The sequence below is a fragment of the Stenella coeruleoalba genome, assembly GCF_951394435.1.
Source record: "Stenella coeruleoalba genome assembly, chromosome: 5".
In the NCBI taxonomy this organism is placed as follows: Eukaryota; Metazoa; Chordata; class Mammalia; order Artiodactyla; family Delphinidae; genus Stenella; species Stenella coeruleoalba.
Genome location: NC_137150.1, coordinates 10,181,439 through 10,205,531, shown reverse-complemented (window position 1 = coordinate 10,205,531; position 24,093 = coordinate 10,181,439). Strand labels below are relative to the sequence as shown.

The following is a 24,093-nucleotide window of genomic DNA, read 5'->3' as shown; positions in this document are numbered from 1 at the left end:
TTAGATACCACAGGCAAAGTTTCAGAATCCTGGGGATTTGAGATATTCTGTTTCATTAAAAGGAGCCATTGAGATTTGAAATACCTGTCGGGTTCTCTTCTTTAGGACAAGATGGAAGCAGCATCGTTTGGTTTTCTGAAGGGCAATGCCTGTAGTTTAATCCAGGCCACTGAGTTTCCGAGCTTCCCCACACAGAACCTCGCAGGGGTCTGCCTCGATGTCTTCATTCCCAAGGCTCCGTGGTCCAGTGAAAACCAAAACCTAGTGCTAAGTAGGTCCTTCAGGTCCATCATAAAAGGAGTTAATCTAAGAAAGTGAGAGCCCAGAGCTGAGGGTCTGAAGGTGAGGCCCTGCAGTCTCGCCCAGACAATGGCAGGGGGGTGCGTGGCTTTCTCCCCTGGGCAGCCAGGCCTGGAGCCCCAGACTCCACTCAGGGGAGGCCTTGGACTTGCTCTGAAATCTGTCCCCACGTACCAGACACGGTTACACCCAACTGCCTCCCATGCCCAACCCGGCCTTCTGGCTTGGACGGCTCCCTCCCAGCTCCTGAGGGCTCCGCAGAAGTGGCGGCAGGGCCCAGTGGTCAGGAGTGCGGCCCCTGGACCAGACAGGCTGGGTTCCAACCCCAGTCCTCCCTGTCCCAGGTGTAACTTTGGGCAAACTGCATAGCTTCTCTGTGCCTCAGGTTCTTCACCTGTAAAATGGGGATAAGGCTTCAGAAGGCAGAGATGAGGGTTAAGAGTATAGTGCTTGTAACAGCCCTTCAGCACAGGGTCTGCCTGGCATCTAGAGGGATTCCCTCTGTGGAGTAAAATCCCATTTAAAATTCAAATTAACCTATATATGCATAAATAGGCGCCAGCAGCACGTAATACAGACAGAGACCAAATCATCTTTTTTTTTTTTTTTCCTTGTATTCCTGCCCCAGGGGAATTCTTGCTCCTGGAGCTCCTGGAGCCTGAGACTCCAGGCCATTTCCTGCATCTTTAGAGGAAGGAACCTCACCCCCGATTCATCTGAGCTGGCTTGAGTAGGGCTCCCTTTCACGTAACCAAAAGAACGGTGTCCAGAACAGCCTTCCTCCTCCCACTGTCCATCCTAAACTCCAGCCAATCAGGACATGGCTCTTTCTCAGCCTTGAGCCTTTCCTCCATGCTCCCGTCCACACCAGAAACAGCACTGTCCACCAGGCCCCTCCACCTCCTCCAGCGCCCATCGCTCGCTGCTCAGAGCCCCCATCCTATAGCTCACGTCTCCACAGCCTTCCCAGGCCACAGACCCTCCCCAGACCCTCCACCCCAGCTCCACGGGCACCCGCTGGGGCCATCCCGCCCCCCCGCACCCCATGGCAGGCCAGGCCAGGCCCCATCGCTCTGCAGTCGCAGCCCCTGGCAAAGCCCCCGTCCTCTCTGAGCTGTCTCCTCCGGTTTAGAAGGGAGACATCACTGCCAGCGTGGCCCCCGGAACGGAAATGCTGTGCGGCACCAACCAGAAAATGTGTGCCGTGACTCGGCAAACTTTAAAGTGCTTTCGAAACATCCAGACACTTTCCCAAGAAGCTCCAAAGAATGTAAAGTCATTCGAAGACGCACGTGTAGACTCTTCATTCTATATCACCCTGTCTTCTTTACAATCCTCTGGGAGCTCTGGAGAACAGAAATTCCAAAGGGTCCCACAAACACACCAGCCACGCGAAACAGGCTCTGGGAGTCACCTGGCAGGCTGAACCTTTGTCTCAAAGGAACAGAGGCAGCACCGAAGTGCTCCCAGCCTTGCAACTGTCTCTCGAGCGTTCGGTTCTAGGGCTTGGAAAATGTATTCTCTCCAAGTCTGCCCATAAAACTGTATCTTAAATGTTCTGTGGGCCCTAATAAATAATTTCCATAAAGGGTCAGTTGGATGGAGCACAGCAGGATACCGGGGGGAAAAACACAGTGCAGTAGCCCAGGTTTAATTTGATCAGCCAGAGTGCTCAGAACATCATTAGGCCACACGGAAAGGAAGAGAGTCATCTTTTTTATACAGCTCCCTTCACCCTCCGTGTGAAATCGTGATGGAGGGGGGCTGTGAATTATGACATAATTTTATATGACACAGATACAGATGATTTTATTTTTCCTCATTGTGGAAAATAATGAAATCTCCTTTCCCTCCCTCCAACCATGTCCTCTAACCAAAGGTTCTGCTAATTTAAAACATTTGGTGGCAAAACAACACTGAGGCATTGTTCTGAAGAAAAGAAAAATTCTAATCACTTTGAGTTTAATGCTACTGTGCAGAGAAGAATATGAGCTTATCCTGGATGTGACAAAATGAGTTAATTACCGTCTCACCGTAAGATGGATCTACTTGTCATAGGGACGGGAGCCATTATTTCACACAAAATAATGACCCAGATAAAAAAGGAATGGCTGTAGGCAGTAGCTGCAGTGACACAGCTTCATCTTGGTCTAAGTGAATGGCAATTAACAGGTGTCACCACTTGTTATACACACACACACACACACACACACACACACACACACACATATATACATATATATATAGGGACCAAGCTATTCATTAAATATTTACTAAAAATACACAAAATAATGTTTCCTGTCTTTCTTCCCAGGGAACTCCTGTAGTCTTCGACTCGTGGGATGACAGGAAAATGTACACACGTGTGCAATGCAGTCATCAGCTGCAACAGCTGTTGACCTTGCAGAGAGGCCCCCATTCCTCTCCTCTTTGCACCAGAGGTGGTATTTTCTCCAGAAATCATGTCCAACAACAGAAAAGGGGAGCAAAGGGAAGGGGGCCCGGTCCCAGCATTTTGTACCTCTTCTCCTGGTTGTCATGGCCACTGGCCTAGAACTAGAGCCACAGCCAGCAGTGACAGCCAGAAACACTAGATCCTCCCAGGTGGAGCCCCCGGCCACGGACCGACAGGGCAGGGCCACATGGCCAGGCCACCTCAACACCTGGGTTCTCCAGAGTGGGGAGCTTCCCTTCCGCTCTGCTGACCACAACCATGAACTATGTCTCTACTGAGAGAAAAAGAGGTGAGAGACTCCGAGATACACATCTGGAGACCAATTCTGGCTCAGAAATCTCAGTGCTACCTGAGTGTGCAAGTTGTCTAGTCTGCCTGAACCCAGTCATTTGTATTTGAAAACCAGGGGGGCAGAGGCACCCTGTGCCTGCTTGCACAGGCAGAGGCAGGATGGTACAGTGGGCTTTAAACTGTATCCTCTTCAAAATGTTAAAAACAGAATCGCATGGAGACTATCATATTAAGTGAAGTCAGCCAGACAGAGAAAGATAAATATCATATGTCACTTATATGTTGAATCTAACCAAAAGATACAGGTGAACTTATTTCCAAAACAGAAATAGACCCACAGACACAGAAAACAAACTTATGGATACCAAAGGCAAAGAGAGGTTGGGAGAGGGATAAATTAAGAGTTTGGGAATAACATAAATACACTACTATACATGAAACAGATAAACAATAAGGACCAACTGTATAGCACAGGGAACTATCTCAATATTTTGTAATAATGTATAAAGGAAAAGCATATAAAAAGAATACATGTGTGTGTGCATATATATGTATGCATGTATATAGACATATACATATTTATAACTGAATTGCTGTGCTGTACACCTGAAACTAACACGACATTGTAAATCAACTATACCTCAATAAAAAAAGTAATTTTTTTAATGTTAAAAACAGAATTCTTATACATACATAGAATGAGCAGGTGTCAATGATCGATTTAACCAATTATTGAATAAATCATGAGATACTGCCATGTGTACACACACACACACACAATCAGTGGGGGGAAAAGAATGTTGGGATAAAAGTAACAGTTAACACAAAAGTGGCTGATGTCCTTCAGGGCATATAAACCATAACTCTGAGGTTCTGTCCTCTGTGGGACAGACGCCCACCTGCACTGCAGGCACTGCAGACACACGGCATCTGAGTGTCCACTCAGCAGGCTGTTTACGACCTGATATGGCCACAAGGCAATGGGTCAGTCCCGCAGTGATCTGGTTTGGTTAAGACAAAAGCGCCAAATCACATGTTTTTAAAAGAGCCTGTTTGATAGTATGGCCAGAGCCATGCCCTCATCTTACCAACCCGCCCCTCAAATATTCCAAGCATCTGAGTCTAATTACAAAACCATTTCTACAACTATTTTCCCCCAGTGCTCAGATCACGGGGTAAATCCCACCTCTAGAATGCCCCTACCAAGTTTATGAGAACATTTTATTTGCAGCAATCCAAAGAAGATGGCCCTATTTATACAGACATCCCTCTGAGTTATGAAAGCACCCATGTTCTCAGGCTTAGGCATGTGTGAACTGAAACTGCTTTTCCTCCCACTTCTTAAAAATGATCTGAATTCTACCATAGCAGAAAGAGTCTCCATGCCCACGTAAAATTACCCAAATGTCTGACCTAACAGGTCACCCGACTCCTGGGCTACGGGTCTCGGCTCCCATCATACCCGAGTGGTTATTCCCAGGGCCTTGTAGAGCCTGAACGCTCCACAAATGTTGAAGAGAGGGAGGCAGAGAGTGAACCAAAAAAAAAAAAAAAAAAATAGAATCACTGGTTGTTTAAAGGGACCATTCAATTCCACTTTTCTGCAGAACTTCTCTCCACAGCCTCCTGTTGCTTTCACAGCCGAGTCCTGGCCCTTCCTTCCACCCCTCATGGCCCCTTTCTTGCCAAAGGTCCTCTGACCTTCTTTTCATTCCCCTCAGGCCCTCACACATGCTGCTCCCTCTGTTCGGAGGGACCCCAACCCGCCCACTGCAGCCCCATCAGGCCTAATCCTCCTGTCTCAGCCCGAGGCGCCTCCCCGATTCCCACACCACACCCTGTCTGTCTGCTGCTTCCCTCCCAGTCATGCTCATGACTCGGGTTCAGAAGAGCCTTCACTGTGAGGACACGAGGGCAGGGACCACGGCTATTTTGTTCTCTGCGTGCCAGCACCTAGTACTATTTCTGGCCTGACAACAGCCAACAATATTTATTAAAGAATTCACTGATTGACTGGATTTCAGACAAACCACAATCACCTCTACATGATGGGGTGGGGGGAACTGCCAATTATTTTGGGAGACTGGGAAGGGGAGGACAAGGCAAGCATTAAGCGATGAACTTAGCCCCAGTTTGGGCAAGGACATTCCTCCGGCAGTAAACGTCAGCGTATTGAAACTCAGCTCACCCTGCAATTAGGCAGGAAACCTCATATGGCTCAAAGAGAAGTTCAAAACCAGACATATTTCAGGGCAGAAAATGAACCCCCTGCAACGAGGCAATTTTCCCTGCTATGATCGCATGCCAGTGGTCACCGGACTGTGGCACGCTCCCGCTCTAGGAAAGAAAGGGGGCTCGTGACAATGAAGACCCGCAGGGGGAGTGGAAGGTGGGATCTGAGGGGCTCACACCACCCTGAGGATTTGAAAGGGGTGCTGGCAGTGGGCCGGCAGGCCTGTCAGCTGTTAACACCACTCCAGCCCTAAAAACACAGGGTCTGCCATCCTGGGAGGAGGGGAAGCCACCTTGTTCCAGAGCCAAGGCCAGCCTGAGTGGGAATGGACTGCCCCCCACGAGGCCACCCAAAGTCCCAGGTCAGAACAGGCCTGGGGAGTGCAGCCCACCTGCCCCCAGCCAGCCCCCAGCCATTCACTCAGGCAAGCGCTCAGCGAGCCCGTTCAATTGCATCCTGACTGCAGCACTCACCTTCTTAATGAACTCTGGGATGATTTTTTGGTCTGTCAGGTGGTCTGGGGAAGAATAGCAATCTAATTCCAAGATGTAGCCTTCATTGTGAAGATCAGTGTTCTGAGATCTGAAAAGAGAAACACACACACACACAAGTTAAGATTTTGCACTAGACACATATTAAAAAAAAAAAGAATCACTGGGTGTTGAACGAAATCCTAATTCCTTTCCTGAAAGTAACTGTCAAAAAGGCAGTTCTGAAAAAATAATTTATGGTTAACAACTCAAATAATATAGAGGGACCTATTAATACTTCATGGAAAGACCTCCAAGACATATCATCAAGGAAAACACATCATCATAGAATGATGGGCTTAGTACAATAAGGTTTATACCTTAAAACAACACACACACACACACACACACACACACACACACACACACACACACACACACACACTCCAGTAATGTATATTTCCCACTGGCAAACCAATAATAGCAGTGGCCTCTGGGGGGATGGTGAGGGCCAGTGTGGGAATCCGGCGGGGATGGTGATGGTGATCAAAAGTGACTTTGGCTGTATCTCTAATTTTTTCACTTTTTTGGAAGAGAATATATTCATGTATCACTTAGAAAATTAAAAATTAATTTTTAAAAGACTTTTTTTTTTTTTTTTTTTTTTTTTGGCGGTTCGCGGGCCTCTCACTGTTGCGGCCTCTCCCGTTGCGGAGCACAGGCCCCAGACGCGCAGGCTCAGCGGCCATGGCTCACGGGCCCAGCTGCTCCGCGGCATGTGGGATCTTCCCGGACCCATGAACCCGTGTCCCCTGCATCGGCAGGCGGACTCTCAACCTCTGCGCCACCAGGGAAGCCCTTAAAAGACTTTTAAAGGGTTCAACCCCTACAGAGGGCAATCCGGCAAAATCTATCAAAACTAAAGATGCATGAAGAAAAGAATATAAGGCAACTGAAGTAGAAATCCTGGGACGAGAGCGGACGTGAAGGGCTGTCTGAAGCAAACACCGAACACCTTGCGGTCGAGACGGAGGCGTCCAGCGTGCCCTGCCCCCTATCACTGCCCCCCGACCAGGGGGTGGGGCTGCTTCCCCATCCCCCTCATATAGATGTGCACGTGACTCAATGCTGGGTGCACTTGGGACAACCAGCAGCAAGTGGTCACCAGAAGGAAATCTCACCACTCCGTGTCACTCCTTAAAGGGACCCCCTGGGTGACACTATGGCGCTGAGGGACTCCTGGGAGCCACATGGTTGTCAGAAATTGAAGGTGACTGGCTGGCCCTGCCGGACGTCAGACAACAGGAAGTGGACATCACTCAAGGGCCGGCAGACCGTGCCCTTTCCTCGTGGGAAGGGGGACTTGGAGACCAGGGTCGGGCTCTCCAGGGCTCACACCACGTGTACAGCAACTCTCCACTGCCGAGGGCAGAGCAGGGCCCTCCCAGCCAACTTAGGAGGGTCCCTACCGAGGAGGGGCCCCTGCAGCCCCTGTGAGAGCAGGTGTAGCCAGGACGGGTGCCTTCATACTGAATTCCTGAGACACGTATATCCCACCAAATAAATAGTTTCTGAATGCCTATTTGCTATAATATTTTAAAGATGAATTCCTAGGAGTCATATATCATTCAAAGCAATTTATGCTGCCATTAACCATCTGAGTATGATTCACACGAAATTCAAAAGTGGAAAAATTAAAGAGGATTTGGCTTTCCCCAGGTGTGCAACTGTGATTGGGTGAGCAAATGTCAATAATTTAGTTTATTTTTCTCTCTAACATATCCTTTCAGGGGTAGGGACTGAGGTGCATACTTTTGAAATGTAAAAGAATCAACTGATTCCAAACTGGCCAAACTGGAATAAACTAATTCCAAAAGAATCAACCAATTCTGAACCTCAGCCTTCTCGCCTAAAAACTTCCTCAGAGATTAGACTCATGTTCTCCCTTTTCCCCCCATGTTCTTACTCTCTCCCCACCCTAAACAAAAGACATGCTAAGAGGAACTAAAGCAGAAGATTCCAGACTTTTGAAAGACAAGACTTAGTCGAGATACTGTCATATGCATCGTGTGGCATCTCAAACAACAAAGACAGGAATAGGAAGAGGAAAATAGGATGTGAAATCCCCACTGCTGTCACACAGGGACTAACACCAGACTGTACAAGGTTATTTATAAATACCCACTGACATTTTATTTTATTTTTTTTTGTTTTTTTATAAATGTATTTATTTATATTTGGCTGTGTTGGGTCTTCGTTGCTGCACACAGGCTTTCTGTATTTGTAGTGAGCGGGGGCTACTCTTTGTTGTGGTGCGTGGGCTCTAGGTATGCGGGCTTCAGTAGTTGTGGCTCGCGGGCTCAGTAGTTGTGGCTTGCTGGCTCTAGAGCGCAGGCTCAGTAGTTGTGGTGCATGGGCTTAGTTGCTCCAGGGCACAACATTATAAATCAACTGTACTTCAATCAAAAAAAAGAATCCTTCAATAAGAAACCACAACAATAAAATAAAATAAGTCAACACTGTATCCACTCTGTAAAACACCCATAAAATGAATGGAGGGAAGACGGGTCTGTCTTTAAACAACTCACAGGCCAAACTCGCTAGACGCACAAGGGATAATTGTTAGTACAGGATCTAATAACTCTCAGCTTTGCTTCTAGAACAAGAAGTACTCTGAGGAGGAAAGCAAGCTCTGGTTCATTTCATCAGATAATTAACTCAGTTACATCTGAACTGAGAGAAGCACAAACGGTGGACAAAAATAGGCATTATTACAAATTTTCTAGATGAAACATGAACACTCACATCTTGGCCTATGGTCACTTGAAAGCAAAGCCATGCATATTGGAGGAATAGGTGAGTAACTAAAGGTCTCCCCTGCCTTACAGGAATTACCTCCACAGTTTAAAATGAAAGGGTTGGAACACTGAAGAGCGGCTGCAGGGGGGGTGTGTGTGGCAAGGACCCCTGACTACTCCGAGGACAGATGCCCAAGCCCTCAAGTCAGCACTCTGTGAGGGGGGAGGCCAGAGCTGGGTGGGTGGCACAGTCACACAGAAAGCCCCTCCCTGCCAGCAGCCCTGTGAAAAACGGTATCAGATCCACAAAAGCTTGAAGCTTGCCTACAGGGCTGCCAGGGGGAGCATCCGGGCTTCTCAGCACTGGGGGAGGTTGGGTGGAGGGAGGGCAGTGACTGTGGTTGCTCTAAGGTGACCCCCAGTGACCTTCCTTTTCTGGTGTTCATGCCTTTGTAGAGTCTCTCCCCGAGTGGGGGCAGGGCCTGCGACGTGCTTCTAATCAAAAGAACCAGGCAAAGGGACAGGAGATCACTCTCGTGATGACGTGACACCATAAGACTCCACCTTAGCAGATGAGAGCTAGACCCTGCCCTTGTTGGCTGCCAGGCTGCCAGGGCACCGTGTGGGCAGTCCCTGGATGACAGCCATCAAGAAACAGAGATCTCAGCCCTAGGAGATGAATTCTGCCCACCACCAAATGGAGCTTGGGAGCAGACCTTTCCCCAGTCAAGCCCCTGATGAGACTGCAGCCCCAGCCAATACTTCCACCGCAGCCTGATGAGACCTGAAGCAGAGAGCCCAGAAAAGCTACAGAAACTGAGATCGTAAATGTATGTTGTTGGAACCAGTAAACTTGTGGTCATTTATTACAGAGAGTAGAAAACCCATGCAGTGGCCGAGCAGGAAGACACGGCAGCTTCATGCTCAGACCAGGCCTCCTACTGGTGGCTGGGTCTAGGCTCAGGCCCCAAGATCCAGCCAGACACCTGAGAAGAGCCTCTGACAGATGATGAGTGTTTCACGTCCCAGAGGGCAAGGACCACCCTGGCATCAAGAAGCAGACATGCCATAGAAGTGAGTCCAGGAACCATGGCCTGGCCCCCGAGGGACCACAGCACAGGGGAGTAGATGTCCTGCAGTCAGTCAAGTTCCTAAGAATCCTTAAGATGCGTCACCAGCTGAGCAGGGACCTGCACCCTCCTGTGGGATAGGGGAAACACCACTTATGTTTCCCCAAAGGACATGTCCTTGTGTTGTCCTGGAAAGGGATACTGGAAACCACCAAACATCCATTGGACTGAAGCCCACTGGCTTCCACTTCCAGAAGGGACAGAAAGATCTGGGTCTAAACAATTAAAAAAAAGAAGGACACAGAATGCACTTCTGGAGATGTAGGATTAACTACCTGCCAAAGCCTCCCTTATCTAAAAATTAACTGTAAATACACTGAGATTAAATACAGACACTCTGAGAAGAGCATTGCTAACAATGAAATATGCTTCCCTGTCTCCCTGCATACCTCCCCTCCATAATTTCCTCTAGATTTATTAGTTAGAGGCTGCAGGTCCTAAACCTAACTAGAGGTGGATCATTTCCCAGCTGTGTGCCTTTGGACAATTTATTTAAACATTCTATGCCTCAGTTTCTTTCACGGTCAAATGGGAATATTATGAGTAGCTATCCCTTGGCATCCTTGTAAGGATTAAATAAGACAAAAGCATGTAAAGCCCTTAGCATAGGGCATGGCAAGAAGTCCGGGCTCAACGAGTATTAGCAGCTGCTGATCTACTTCTATCATCTGTATGTGCATTCCTAGCCCTTTTCATAGTTCCTAATTACTCATGCATTCAACGAATATTGATCACACTACTACCTTGTGCCAGACGCTCTTCTTTAGCATCAAAAGAGACAAAATCTCTGCTCTCACGGAGCTCACAACCTGGTGGAGGGAGACAGGCAATAAACAAGAAATACTCAGCACAGAGAGTATGTTCAACGGTGGTAAGCGTTAAAGGAAAAAGAAACAGCAAGGTGTAGAGAATCACGAGCGGTGGGAAGCTGCAGTTTTTATGAGGGTGGTCAGGGCAGCCTCACTGAGAAGGCGACACTTGTAATAAAGATCTACGGGAGGTGACCGTGCTCACAGCCAGGAAAGAAGCTTCCAGGCAGAGGAACGGCCAGGGCAAAGGTCCTAAGGTAAGACGGTACAAAACAGCCCCGTGGCTGGAGCTCAGTGAACCAGGGGCAGGAGATGAGGTCGGAGAGCCAAAGGGGAGCCAGACAGTGTAGAACTTACAGGCCACGGTGAAGACAGTGGCTCTTACTCAGAACGATAGGGGAAGCCCTTGTTGAACAGAGAAGTGACACCATCTGATTTATTTTATTTTTATAGAAGTATAGTTGATTTACAATATTGTGTTAGTTTCAGGTGTATAGCACAGTGATTCAGTTATAATTATATATATATATACAAATAACTTTTTCAGATTCTTTTCCCTTATAGGTTACTACAAAATATTGTGTAGAGTTCCCTGTGCTCCACAGTAGGTCCTTGTTGGTTATCCGTTTTATATATAGAAGTGGGTACATGTTTATTTTAAAAGGAGCCTTCTGGCTGTAGGGGGAAGCTAAGAGACTAACCCAGTGGTCCAGGCGGGAGGTGATGGTGACCCCAAGGGGCCTGGTAGCAGTGTAGCAGCGCTGGGAAGTGGTGGATTCTGGATACTTTCAAGGTAGAACCTTCAAGACTTCCTTATGAACAGAACAGGTTGTGAGGTGTGAAAGGAAGAAAGCAGATGAGGATGGCTCCAAGGATTTTTGCTCCAGCCACCGAGAGAGTGGATGATGTTGCCACGACTATGATGGGGAAGGCTGGGGCGGGAGTGGTCACAGGCTTGGGGAGAAGATCAGTAATTCGGCTTCCCAGGTACTGAGTTTGACATTATCCAGCAGACGGCCAAGGAGAGATATCTGGTAGAGAGCTGAATGTATATTCGAGTTGGACTTCAGGAGAGAGGGCTGGAGATGTGAATCTGGGAGTCATCAGCTGCCACATGGTATTCAAAGCATGAGACTGAATGAGATCTCAATCAATATATAGAGAGAAGAGTCAAGGACTGAGCTTGGGGACCCTCCACCATGAAGACGGTGGGGAGAAAAGAGGAGAAAGCAGCCAAGGAGACAAAGGAAGAGCAACCATGGGGGAAGAGAGAAAACCAAGGGAACGTGCAGTCCTGGATCAAATCAAGGAAGCATGTCTAGGGGAGGGTAGGAGCCACCCCGTCCATTGCTTCAATTAACATATTTACAATCTTCTCCTCAATTTACTTATCCTCTTGAAATCCCAAGAGAGAAACTGGATTTAATCCACCCTACAGAAAAAGGTGCGAAGAAATCAGTTCACATTTAATATTATATATGACTATCCTGTTACATGGGCTGACTGTCAAAGCAATCTGCCGATTTGGGTTCCGAGTAGCTTGGCTCCTTGAAAAAAAACCATCTCTGTGCTGCTGGGTCATTTCTCAGAAATGGTCTGGAGGGAGCATTAACTAAAAAGATCTCTGATGTGTATGTTTTTTTGGGGTTTTTTTGGTTTTTTTGCGGTACGCGGGCCTCTCACTGCTGTGGCCTCTCCCGTTGCGGAGCACAGGCTCTGGACGCGCAGGCTCAGCGGCCACGGCTCACGGGTCCAGCCGCCCCGCGGCATGTGGTATCCTCCCGGACCGGGGCACGAACCCACGTCCCCTGCATCGGCAGGCGGACTCCCAACCACTGTGCCACCAGGGAAGCCCTGTTTGTTTGTTTTGATTCTGTAATATTTATTCTCAGAGTAAGTGTTTCTAGTCCTAAGCTACACCAACACCCCTGCCTGACTATACTGTTTATGTAAGAGACCCCTCAAATCACATGAAGGCAATGACTGAAATAGTTGGGTTTGGGGGACAAAAGAATAATCTCCCTTGATGTGCCCTAACTTTAGGCACTGGACCAAGCCAACAAGCAAACCCTGGGCTCTGTGCATCAGACCGGGTGTCCCGTCAGGCAGGCATTCTCCACCCTGGCTGCATTCAACCTTGGAATCACTCAGTGAGCTCCCACAAATTTTGATTTAATTGGTCTGTGGTACGGCCTGGGCCAAGGGGCTCTAGAAACTCCCCAGTGATTCTAATGGGCAACCAGAGTGGAGAACGACAGTCTAGGTGGGCTGTGTTGCAGCGGCTGCTCTCCTGGAGATTTTCCTTGGCCGTAACTGAGCACGTCCAAGGAAAAGAGGAAACACGGAAAGAAGGACTTGCAGAGACCAACAATGTAGACTCCTAGCCCCTCAGAAGAAGACAAACCTCCCAGAAAAAGGACCAGACCTTAAGGAAATATAAGAATGGACAACTCTATCTGTGCCTCTTTCAGTTAGAAAAACTCAAAAATACTTCCCTCTTCTTGGTTTCCTCACTCTTCTTCTGTTTTACTGTGCTAAGATATACGTAACATACCACTGACCATTTTAGCCATTTCTAAGCATACATTCAGTGTCATTAAGTACATTCACAATGTCGTGCAAGCGTCACCACCCACCATCTCCGGAACTTCTTCATCATCCCAAACAGTCCTTGCTCCTGTGACAGCATAGAAATGGGACTTGGGCCAAAACTGAACATGAACATGCAGGAAAATTTAGATAAAGCTTCTCAAACAAACACACGAGAGCCGATTCAGACGCTGAGCATTTGTGCACAAACCTTTCCTAACCGTAGGGCAGGGCAGCAAAGAGCCCACATGCCGAAGTACCTCAGCGGTCAACACGATTGGCCCCAGACATCAGAGCTGTTTAAGACCATAATAAAACACCACCTATTCCGTGTCACGTCGCCCTCATTACTCAGACACAAACATCAGCTGTCATAAAAACTGGGCACAAACTCCTCATGTCACCACTGCCACAGCTGCCAAGGGTTGCGTGGTCATTCTCCAGGCAGCTGGAGAGTCAGAAGGTCAAACCAAGGGAAGCAAACTCAAAGGTCCACAAACGCTGAGAGAAAGAGGGTATTTTTTGACCAAAAGACATAACCCGATCACTTTGTTCTCATATAAAAGATACAGAAATGGTCTTCATGTCCACCAAGAAATATGCTCTCTCCTATTTTTCTCCAAACACAGAGTCCTGTCTGACTCCCTTCCACATTCCCATGTCTGAGAGCGACGTGGCTACGGAGAAACTTGACCCACCAGGGGAAAAGTCCCAGTGCACAGGTGATGTCAAGTGGCATGGCCGAGTCACCCCCGTACTGGGGAGCCGATGGGAGCAGTGGAAACCATGGTGAGCTGGGCAGTTTCTATCCCAACCATTACTAGAAACTCCAGGCCGGGGTTGCCAAATCTTCTAACTTTTTTAAAGGAGTCATTACACCATGTTTTTTGGTGGCTGCAAATGTCAAATTTTGGCTCCAAACGATGTTTATTGCTATTATGTAATCCAACATCTTTGGGACTGAATCTGACCTCTGGGCCATCAGTCCCTGGCCTCTGGGTTCCGTACACAAGGCTCCAATGTGAGTCACAGAGGCTGCACGCCAGGCAAGAGATAAGAGCGAACAGATTATCCAACTGTATCATCATCAGAATAACTAACCCTAAACCCAAGTCCGATATTTCACCCATTGTAATGACCTGGCAGATTCTTCCCCTCCACTCCCCATGACTGTGGTCAGGACATCGACACTGACCCTGCCTGATCTCACAGTGGCTGGGACAGAACCCTTTTGTAAGCCATTAAAAAAACATGTTTGCAAGCAAACACTGTAATGCTTTACGAGTTACAGTCATGAAGGGTTAATCCTCAAATTATTCAGATGAAATGTCAAGCAGTAAGCTGAATACCTATTTTGGTCTCATGGACAGAGCTGAAATCAGGCCACTAAAAAGCAGATGCCTGTTTAGAGTCTACTATAAACTATCCTTTTAAACAATAAACATGTTAATAAAAACTATCATACACACTTCTTTTAAATAATAAACATGTAACAGATCTCACTCCAACTCATTAATCCCTTAGATAGCTTCAAAGATCATGAGTTGAAGCAACATCTTCTTTTTCCCAGGACACAAAGCACAGTCTGAACTTGAGTTATGAAAAGAAACGAGAGAGAATGTGCAGTTCATCAGTAGGGCTATTTTTGCTTCATTGAGGAACAATCAGAAAGAAATGGTGACAAACACAAACTTAGATTACTAGGCATTTCTCCAACGAGAGAAAAAAAATATCACTAAATGTCAGTTGACAGAAGCAAATCCTGTATCTCTGGGAAACAGGACGGAATTTTCAGATTTTTCCCTCAAGGCAATGCCAGGTTCAAGTAGAATGATCAGAATGGTGTGTTGTTGTTGTTGTTGTTTTAAAGGAGTAGTAGGGAGGAAAATGAACTACACATCTGAGAAAGATCTGTCCACGAAAGGAAAAGAAGGCTTTTTCTAGTTTCATGAGCTTATCACTTGCTTGACCACTGACCACAGGAAGGGCTGGAGTTACATCCTCTCGAGAAACTTACAGTCTCATATTTTCCTTAGTGAAATGTCAAAGAAAAATACTGCATGTTACTGCTTAAATGTGGACTCTAAAAAATAAAACAAATTGGTGAATATAACAAAAAAGAAACAGACTCCCAGATATGGAGAACCAACTAGTGGTTACCAGTGGGGAGAGGGAAAGGGGGAGGGGCAACATAGGCAGAGGGGCTTCAGAGGTACAAACTATTGGGTACAAAATAAGCTACAAGGAGTTATGGTACAACACAGGGAATATGGCCAATATTTTATAATAACTATAAATGGAGAATAACCTTTAATTAGAAAGTGTGAATCACTACACTGTACACCCAAAACATATAATTTTGTAAATCAACTACACTTCAATAATAAAAAAAAAAAAAAGAAACTTAGAGTCTATGGGCATGTAACTACCCAACACTGCTATTTATTCTAACCATAGAGAAGAGCTACGAAAGTTCAGCTGCTTCCACAGTCAGGGATCAGGGAGTTTTAAAAAGCAAAGAGCATGTAAGCAGAGTCTTTGAAGCTGTGTGGAAATTAGTCATGGGACAATGGATAAAATGACATTCCAGGCACTGAGAACAGAAATTAGGAAGGATCTAGATGGAAAAAAAGCATGAGTTACATGGTGGAAATAATGAATAGGTCAGTTTGGTAAAAGATAGGTGAAGGCGAGGTTTGTTTATGCTAATTCAGCTGGATCAGTAAACACGAGCCTGGCGAATGTATGGGTGAATTTGCTGTTGGACTAGATCTGTGATGTGGGCCCTGCAGTGCTGCCTGGAGCAGAAAGTGAGAAATGGGGTTGGAAAGAAAGGACAGGGGTGTGTCGCTACAGGACGGGACTGGCCTTCTTTCTGAGGTAAAGGGGAGTCATGAATGGTCTTAGATAAAAGAAGATACGGAAGTACAGATTTTAGGAAGATTAAGCAAGCAGCATTGCGTATGATGGCGGAAGAGTTGGAAGAACATTTTAGGAGAGCAGAAATGAGAGCTAAGATTTCTGTAGAGGAAGTGGATGGATGGGAGAGAGAGTTGAGGTGTGTATTGTCCCTGCAGGTGCTGGTGGTTGGGTTGGGGGAGGGGCATAAACTGCTGCTCCCCAAAGATGCTCTCAGATCAACGGGGAAAAGGTTCCAATAATCTCTGTGACCTCCTCTTTGCAAAGTGAACCAAATCTACAAAACCAAAATGAGGCTGCTGGAGTCAAAAGTTTCCCCTAATAATGAAGCTTGAGAAATGCTGGAAGAAGAAAAAAGCCAAGTAAACAAATCCTAGTGAATCTTTCAATAAAGCACCTAATTACAGCGTTTATCAGGGGAGTGCTGAAGTAGGAAGCAGAGAGAAGGAAACAACTCGTAGATGGGTCACTGGTCTTTCTTCTCCCTTCTTTTTTCACCAACACACATGCATCCCATCTGTGGATAAGGGTTTGGTATCCCCTGGAACATTCCAGAGATGATGGGGGAGATGTGCACATGATACTCTAACCACACTCTCTCCCAGGGAGCTGTGCACTGCCAAGCGGGTGCAAGGCATCATGGGCCCCTAACGAGCCACGGCTGCTATTTATGCTAGAGAAATCTTGCCACATCCTGCCTCACTCTTTACTGCTGGAGCCGGCTCTCTGGTAGATAAGCCATCAGTGACTTGCACAACACAAGAAGTTCACCTTTAACCTTAAAAGGCAAGAAAAACAAGTTTTACCCCCAGTGGTCCCTGTATAATGTAGCTGTGAGAGAAATTCAATCCCCACCACACCGGACTACAGCAAAGGGGACCACCGCCACATGAAATCGGACTTGGGGCCGGGTCCTGCTTTCTCATGAACCCTGCGAGGCTCCTCGCGGACTCTGAAACATGTGGAAATGACGACTAGTAGTACTGATGCATAAATATTATTTTTTCACAAAGATAACACTGAATAAAGGCAGTACTTACTGCCTGGTACTTACTGGTTCAGAAAAGTCACATTATCTGCAAACAAAAGTAACAGCAGTAGCCACACACGTGAATGCCCTTCCTAAGACTCTCACCAGCCACGTCCAGCAGAGTGACAGGAAGTCTCTTCTTTATTTACGGTTAACGCACACATCCCAATTCAAGTTTGCTCACCATTTCCTTCTTTTCTGGGTCTTCCTACCCGCATCCTCCAACCTGCTGAGTTAGACGATGGACATGTCCCATCTCTGCACTGCCGAACGCAGTAGCCACTACCCAGATGTTGCTACTGAGCACCTAAAATGTGGCGAGTGCCACTGAGGGAATGAATGCTTAATATTATTTAATTTTAATTAATTTTCATTGATAATATATGCCTAGTGTCTCCCTAATAGAAAAGCGCAGCTCAGTTCTGTTCTGAAACTTTGATGTGCACATAGATCCCCTGGGATCCTGTTAAAATGCAAATTCGGAGTCAGCAGATGTGGGTGGGGCCTGGGATCTGCATTTCTAAGAGGCTGCCAGGTGATGCTGAGGCTGCCAGTGCACAGACCAAGGTAAAGACTGGAACTGCTTCGGGAACCACCAGTGTGACCTGGAAGCCTCGTGAATGGGTGGTCTCCAAAGCTTCTGATCATAAAACCCTCAAGTAAAAGTCTCCTGAGTACTACTGTACCAACATCTTACCTATGTTAGAAAACAATGCATTTAGAAGACGAGAAACAGATGAAATAAGCAATATTTAAAAAGTGTAGTCACAATAGGTCCCTATTATTAGTAATTTATATTCCAAGGCATAATATACACTTGAAATGAGATTCACTGTTAACAATCGTGGAAGTAAATCCACATTGCAAAATGTCTTCTTGATGAGTCTAAAATTCTTTGGCCATCTTTTGTCAGATTGGAACAGGTAGGCATCGATTTTTTTATGTCACCAAGAAAGCTCTTACACACAGTGAGAGAAGGATCGATGTGGCCAGTTGTGTGTGTGTGTGTGTGTGTGTGTGTGTGTGAGAGAGAGAGAGAGAGAGAGAGAGAGAAAGAGAGAGAGACATGGTGCTCCAAGGACAAAGAACAAGATAAGGGAGGGGTGAGGGAGGAGAGTTTCACATTTATATTACTGGTATTCTGTGTTCTCTTCGATCTGCAACGAATTTACGGGAATTTTTTTAAGCCATGTGTATATTTCATCAGGGCTAAACTTAGTTAAAATTACAAAAAATAATCCACTTCCCTGGGTTCTCAGCTGCAAAAGTTTCCTCTGACCTCAGTCTCCTCCAGGATTCCCGCCGTCACACCCCGCTTCATACAGACAGGGGCCCTCAGACATCTACACCCAGACAGGGCATCACCTTCAACCTGAATGCTAAATATTGGTAATGCATAATTTCTCTCCTAATTTTTCAGTATAAAACATACACAGAAGCTTCAATTCTCTTTCAACCTAGGTATGTGGTAGGTCTACCACCTTTGGTAACTACTGGTCTAGACGGTGCATAGAATTTACAGAATAATCACAAAGCTCTAGAATAAAAAATGTACTTCCAACAATAATGTTGAACTCTATGATCTTAAAAACACCTGGTAGAAATTCTTCTCAGATTAGTATGTAAGTGAAATCACAATTTCAACAGGGTTTACTGGGAACTGAAGAAAATAACTTTAGACTATAGACTATATATGGAAAAATCAATATGCCAAAGTTGCCAAGATCCTGAAAAACATAGTGCTTGGCTAGATATTAATATACACTACAAATTTATTGTAATTTATTGTAATCAAACTAGCATGGGATTAGCACAAAAATCAATCAATAGATCAAAGGAACAATAAAGAATCGGGAATAAATTAGGGTGTATGTAGAAATCCAACCTATGATAAAGGTGGCATTTCAGTCACCAAGTTAGGTTAATACAATAAATGCTGTTGACAAAGGTAGAAGAAAATACAGTTAGACCCCTTACCTCACACCCTAACACTAATCCAGTGGTTCTCAACTAGGGGCAGCAGTTTTGCCTGTTCAGGGGCATTTCATAACATCTGGAAACATTTCTGATTGCCACAACTGCAAGGGCGGGAAGGGGGGCGGTGTTTGCTATTGGCATCAAGTGGGCAGAGGCCAGGAATGCTGCCAAATATGCTACAACTCACAGGACGGTCCCTGGCCCAAAATGTCAACAGTTGAGAAACTACGTAGGCTGAGAAATCCTACCCAAACCCTAACCCTAATGATTACAAAGTTAAAGAGGAACAGTGTTAGAAGTAGAAGGATCCTGATGAGAAACCTGGCTCCTCCAGGCCATCAGAAGGGTGACTCTGAAGGAAGTACCGTTTTCCTCATCTTGGCTTTCAAGAGGAAAGACAAGGCACACCATGAAGCAAAGAGCAGGGACTCTGGCCGCAGCAATAAATAAATGGTAGCTATTATGGCCAATAACATAAATGGTAAATCATATTAAGAAGTGCCTGTGAGTCTAAAATGTCAATATGACACTAATGAACTTATCTACAAAACGGAGCAGACTCACAGACATAGAGAACAGACTTGTAGTTGCCAAGGGGGAGGGGGGTGGGGGAGGGATGGAGTGGGAGTTTGGGATTAACAGATGTAAACTATTATATATAGGATGGATAAACAACAAGGCCCTACTGTATAGCACAGGGAACTATATTCAATATCCTAGGATAAACCATACTGGAAAAGAATATGAAAAACAGAATGGAGAAAGGAGGGGAAGCTGGCGGAAGAGTAAGGCACGGAGATCACCTTCCTCACCACAGATACACCAGATATACATCTACACGTGGAACAACTCCTACAGAACACCTACTGAACGCTGGCAGAAGACCTCAGACCTCCCAAAAGGCAAGAAAGGCCCCACGTACCTGGGTAGGGCAAAAGAAAAAAGAATAAACAGAGACAAAACGATAGGGACAGGACCTGCACCAGTGGGAGGGAGCTGTGAAGGAGGACAGGTTTCCACACACTAGGAAGTCCCTTCGCGGGCGGAGACTGTGGGTGGCGGAGGGGGAAGCTTCGGAGCAGCGGGGGAGAGCACAGCAACCAGGGTGCGGAGGGCAAAGCGGAGAGATTCCCGCACAGAGGATCGGTGCCGACCGGAACTCACCAGCCCGAGAGGCTTGTCTGCTCACCGTCACAGCAGGCGGGGCTGGGAGCTGACACTCGGGTTTTGGTCAGAACGCAGGGAAAGGACTGGGGTTGGCGGCATGAACACAGCCTGAAGGGGGCTAGTGTGCCACAGCTAGCCGGGAGGGAGTCTGGGGAAAAGTCTGGACCTGCCGAAGAGGCAAGAGACTTTTTCTTGCCTCTTTGTTTCCTGGTGCGCGAGGAGAGGGGATTAAGAGCGCTGCTTAAAGGAGTTCCAGAGACGGGCGTGAGCCGCGGCTAAAAGCGCGGACCCCAGAGACGGGCCTGAGACTCTAAGGCTGCTGCTGCCGCCACCAAAAAGCCTGTGTGCGAGCACAGGTCACTATCCACACACCCCCTTCCGGGGAGCCTGTGCAGCCCGCCACTGCCAGGTTCCCAGGATCCAGGGACAACTTCCCCGGGAGAACGCACGGCGCGCCTCAGGCTGGTGCAACGTCCCGCCGGCCTCTGCCGCCACAGGCTCGCCCCGCACTCCGTGCCCCTCCCTCCCCCCGGCCTGAGAGAGCCAGAGGCCCCGAATCAGTGGCTCCTTTAACCCCGTCCTGTCTGAGCGAAGAACACACGCCCTCCGGAGACCTGCACACAGAGGCGGGGCCAAATCCAAAGCCGAGCCCCGGGAACTGTGAGAACAAAGAAGAGAAAGGGAAATCTCTCCCAGCAGCCTTAGAATCAGCTCCACAATCAACTTGATGTACCCTGCATCTGTGGAATACATGAACAGACAACGAATCATCCCAAATTGAGGAGGTGGACTTTGAGAGCAAGATTATTGTTTCCTCTTTTCCTCTTTTTGTGAGTGTGTATGTGTATGCTTCTGTGTGAGATTTTGTCTGTATAGCATTGCTTCCACCATTTGTCCCAGGGTTCTGTCCGTCTTTTTTTTTTTTTAATTTTTTTCTTAATAATTATTTTTTATTTTAATAACTTTATTTTATCTTGCTTTATTTTCTTTCTTCCCTCCCTCCCTCCCTTCCTTCCTTTCTTTCTTTCTTTCTTTTTCTCACTTTTATTCTGAGCAGTGTGGATGAAAGGCTCTCGGTGCTGCAGCCAGGAGTCAGTGCTGTGCCTCTGAGGTGAGACAGCCAACTTCAGGACACTGGTCCACAAGAGACCTCCCAGCTCAACATACTATCAAACTGCAAAAATCTCCCAGAGATCTCCATCTCAACACCAGCACCCAGCTTCACTCAACGACCAGCAAGCTACAGTGCGAAACACCCTATGCCAAACAACTAGGAAGACAGGAACACAACCCCACCCATTAGCAGAGAGGCTGCCTAAAATCATAATAAGTCCACAGACACCCCAAAACACACCACCAGACGAGGACCTGCCCACCAGAAAGACAACATCCAGCCTCATCCACCAGAACACAGGCACTAGTCCCCTCCACCAGGAAGCATACACAACCCACTGAACCAACTTTAGCCACAGGGGACAGACATCAAAAACAACGGGAACTACAAACCTGCAGCCTGCAAAAAGGAGACCCCAAACACAGTAAGATAAGCAGAATGAGAAGACAGAGAAACACACAGCAGATGAAGGAGCAAGATAAAAACCCACCAGACCTAACAAATGAAGAGGAAATAGGCAGTCTACCTGAAAAAGAATTCAGAATAATGATAGTAAAGATGATCCAAAATCTTGGAAATAGAATAGAAAAAATGCAAGAAACATTTAACAAGGAACTAGAAGAACTAAAGATGAAACAAGCAACGATGAACAACACAATAAATGAAATTAAAAATACTCTAGATGGGATCAATAGCAGAATAACTGAGGCAGAAGAACAGATAAGTGACCTGGAAGATAAAATAGTGGAAATAACTACTGCAGAGCAGAATAAAGAGAAAAGAATGAAAAGAACTGAGGACAGTCTCAGAGACCTCTGGGACAACGTTAAACGCACTAACATTCGAATTATAGGGAAATGGAAATAAAAACAAAAATAAACAAATGGGACCTAATGAAACTTCAAAGCTTTTGCACAGCAAAGGAAAGCAGAAACAAGACCAAAAGACAACCCTCAGAATGGGAGAAAATATTTGCAAATGAAGCAACTGACAAAGGATTTATCTCCAAAATTTATAAGCAGCTCATGCAGCTCAATAACAAAAAAACAAACAACCCAATCCAAAAATGGGCAGAAGACCTAAATAGACATTTCTCCAAAGAAGATATACAGACTGCCAACAGACATATGAAAGAATGCTGAACATCATTAATCATTAGAGAAATGCAAATCAAAACTACAATGATATATCATCTCACACCAGTCAGAAAGGCCATCATCAAAAAATCTAGAACCAATAAATGCTGGAGAGGGTGTGGAGAAAAGTGAACACTCTTGCACTGCTGGTGGGAATGGGAATTGGTACAGCCACTATGGAGAATAGTATGGAGGTTCCTTAAAAAACTACAAATAGAACTACCATATAACCCAGCAATCCCACGACTGGGCATATACCCTTAGAAAACCATAATTCAAAAACAGTCATGTACCAAAGTGTTCATTGCAGCTCTATTTACAGTAGCCCGGAGATGGAAGCAACCTAAGTGTCCATCATCGGATGAATGGATAAAGAAGATGTGGCATATATATACAATGGAATATTACTCAGCTATATAAAGAAACGGAATTGAGCTATTTGTAATGAGGTGGATGGACCTAGAGTCTGTCATACAGAGTGAAGTAAGTCAGAAAGAGAAAGATAAATACCGTATACTAACACATATATAGGGAATTTAAGAAAGTAAAAAATGTGATGAAGAACCTAGGGTTAAGACAGGAATAAAGACACAGGCCTACTAGAAAATGGACTTGAGGATATGGGGAGGGGGAAGGGTAAGCTGTGACAAAGCGAGAGAGTGGCATGGACATATATACACTACCAAACCTAAGGTAGATAGCTAGTGGGAAGCAGCCACATAGCATAGGGAGATCAGCTCGGTGCTTTGTGACCATCTAGAGGGGTGGGATAGGGAGGGTGGGAGGGAGGGAGACGCAAGAGGGAAGAGATATGGGAACATATGTATATGTATAACTGATTCACTTTGTTATAAAGCAGAAACTAACACACCATTGTAAAGCAATTATACTCCAATAAAGATGTAAAAGAAAAGAATACACAAAGAAGACCTAATACACATAGTATTTGAAAGTGATCAAAAATGATAATATATGGGACCTATATTCAGCTCATGTGCCTTATTATAGCTATTTTACTTGTTTATGGTCTGTGTTCTTTTTAATTAGTGTCTCTCCTATGTCAGTTGTTAACAATTCTGCATGTCACCTGGCAATGAGAGATACCTTTTGTTTTCAAAACTGACAACTTGAACATTTGTTTAATGGAAAAAACACAGTGAACGATCAACATTATATATTTTTTACAAATCAAACAATAAGTGTATTTGATTTGCAGTGTTGTGTTAGTTTCGGGTGTGCGGCAAAGTGATTCAGTTATTTCAGATTCTTTTCCATTACAGACTATTACAAGATATTGAATATAGTTCCCTGTGCCATAAATAAATAAATAAATATATATATATATATATATATATATATATATATATATATATGAAGGAGAGAAGTGGATGGGGGCTCAAATGAAGCAAGACTGGCCATGAACTGACAGTTGTTGAAGCTGGGTGATAGGTAGGGGGGTTTCATTATATTATTCTGTCTGCTTATTTTTAAGTTTGAAATTCTCATAATAAAATAAATACTAACACATAAAAAAAGAATGTATATCTATGTATAACTGAATCACTTTGCTGTACAGCAAAATAAAATATAATAAATTAACTATACTTCAATAAAATAATTGTTTTTCAAAAAAGAAGTGCCTGCAAACATATAAATGTTCTTCACAAGGAAAATG

At 45.7% G+C, this 24,093-nt stretch overlaps 1 protein-coding gene across 3 annotated transcripts in view; it reads right to left on the bottom strand.

Annotated features, from left to right (window-relative positions):
* The window catches only part of RFTN1 (raftlin, lipid raft linker 1), a 204,693-nt gene that overhangs the window by 87,815 nt on the left and 92,785 nt on the right, over positions 1 to 24,093 (bottom strand). For all 3 annotated transcript variants that reach the window (XM_079921258.1, XM_079921259.1, XM_079921257.1), the window contains one exon: positions 5,753 to 5,861. In XM_079921258.1, the coding sequence (XP_079777384.1) occupies positions 5,753 to 5,861 (109 nt within the window). The remainder of the gene's footprint in view (positions 1 to 5,752; positions 5,862 to 24,093) is intronic.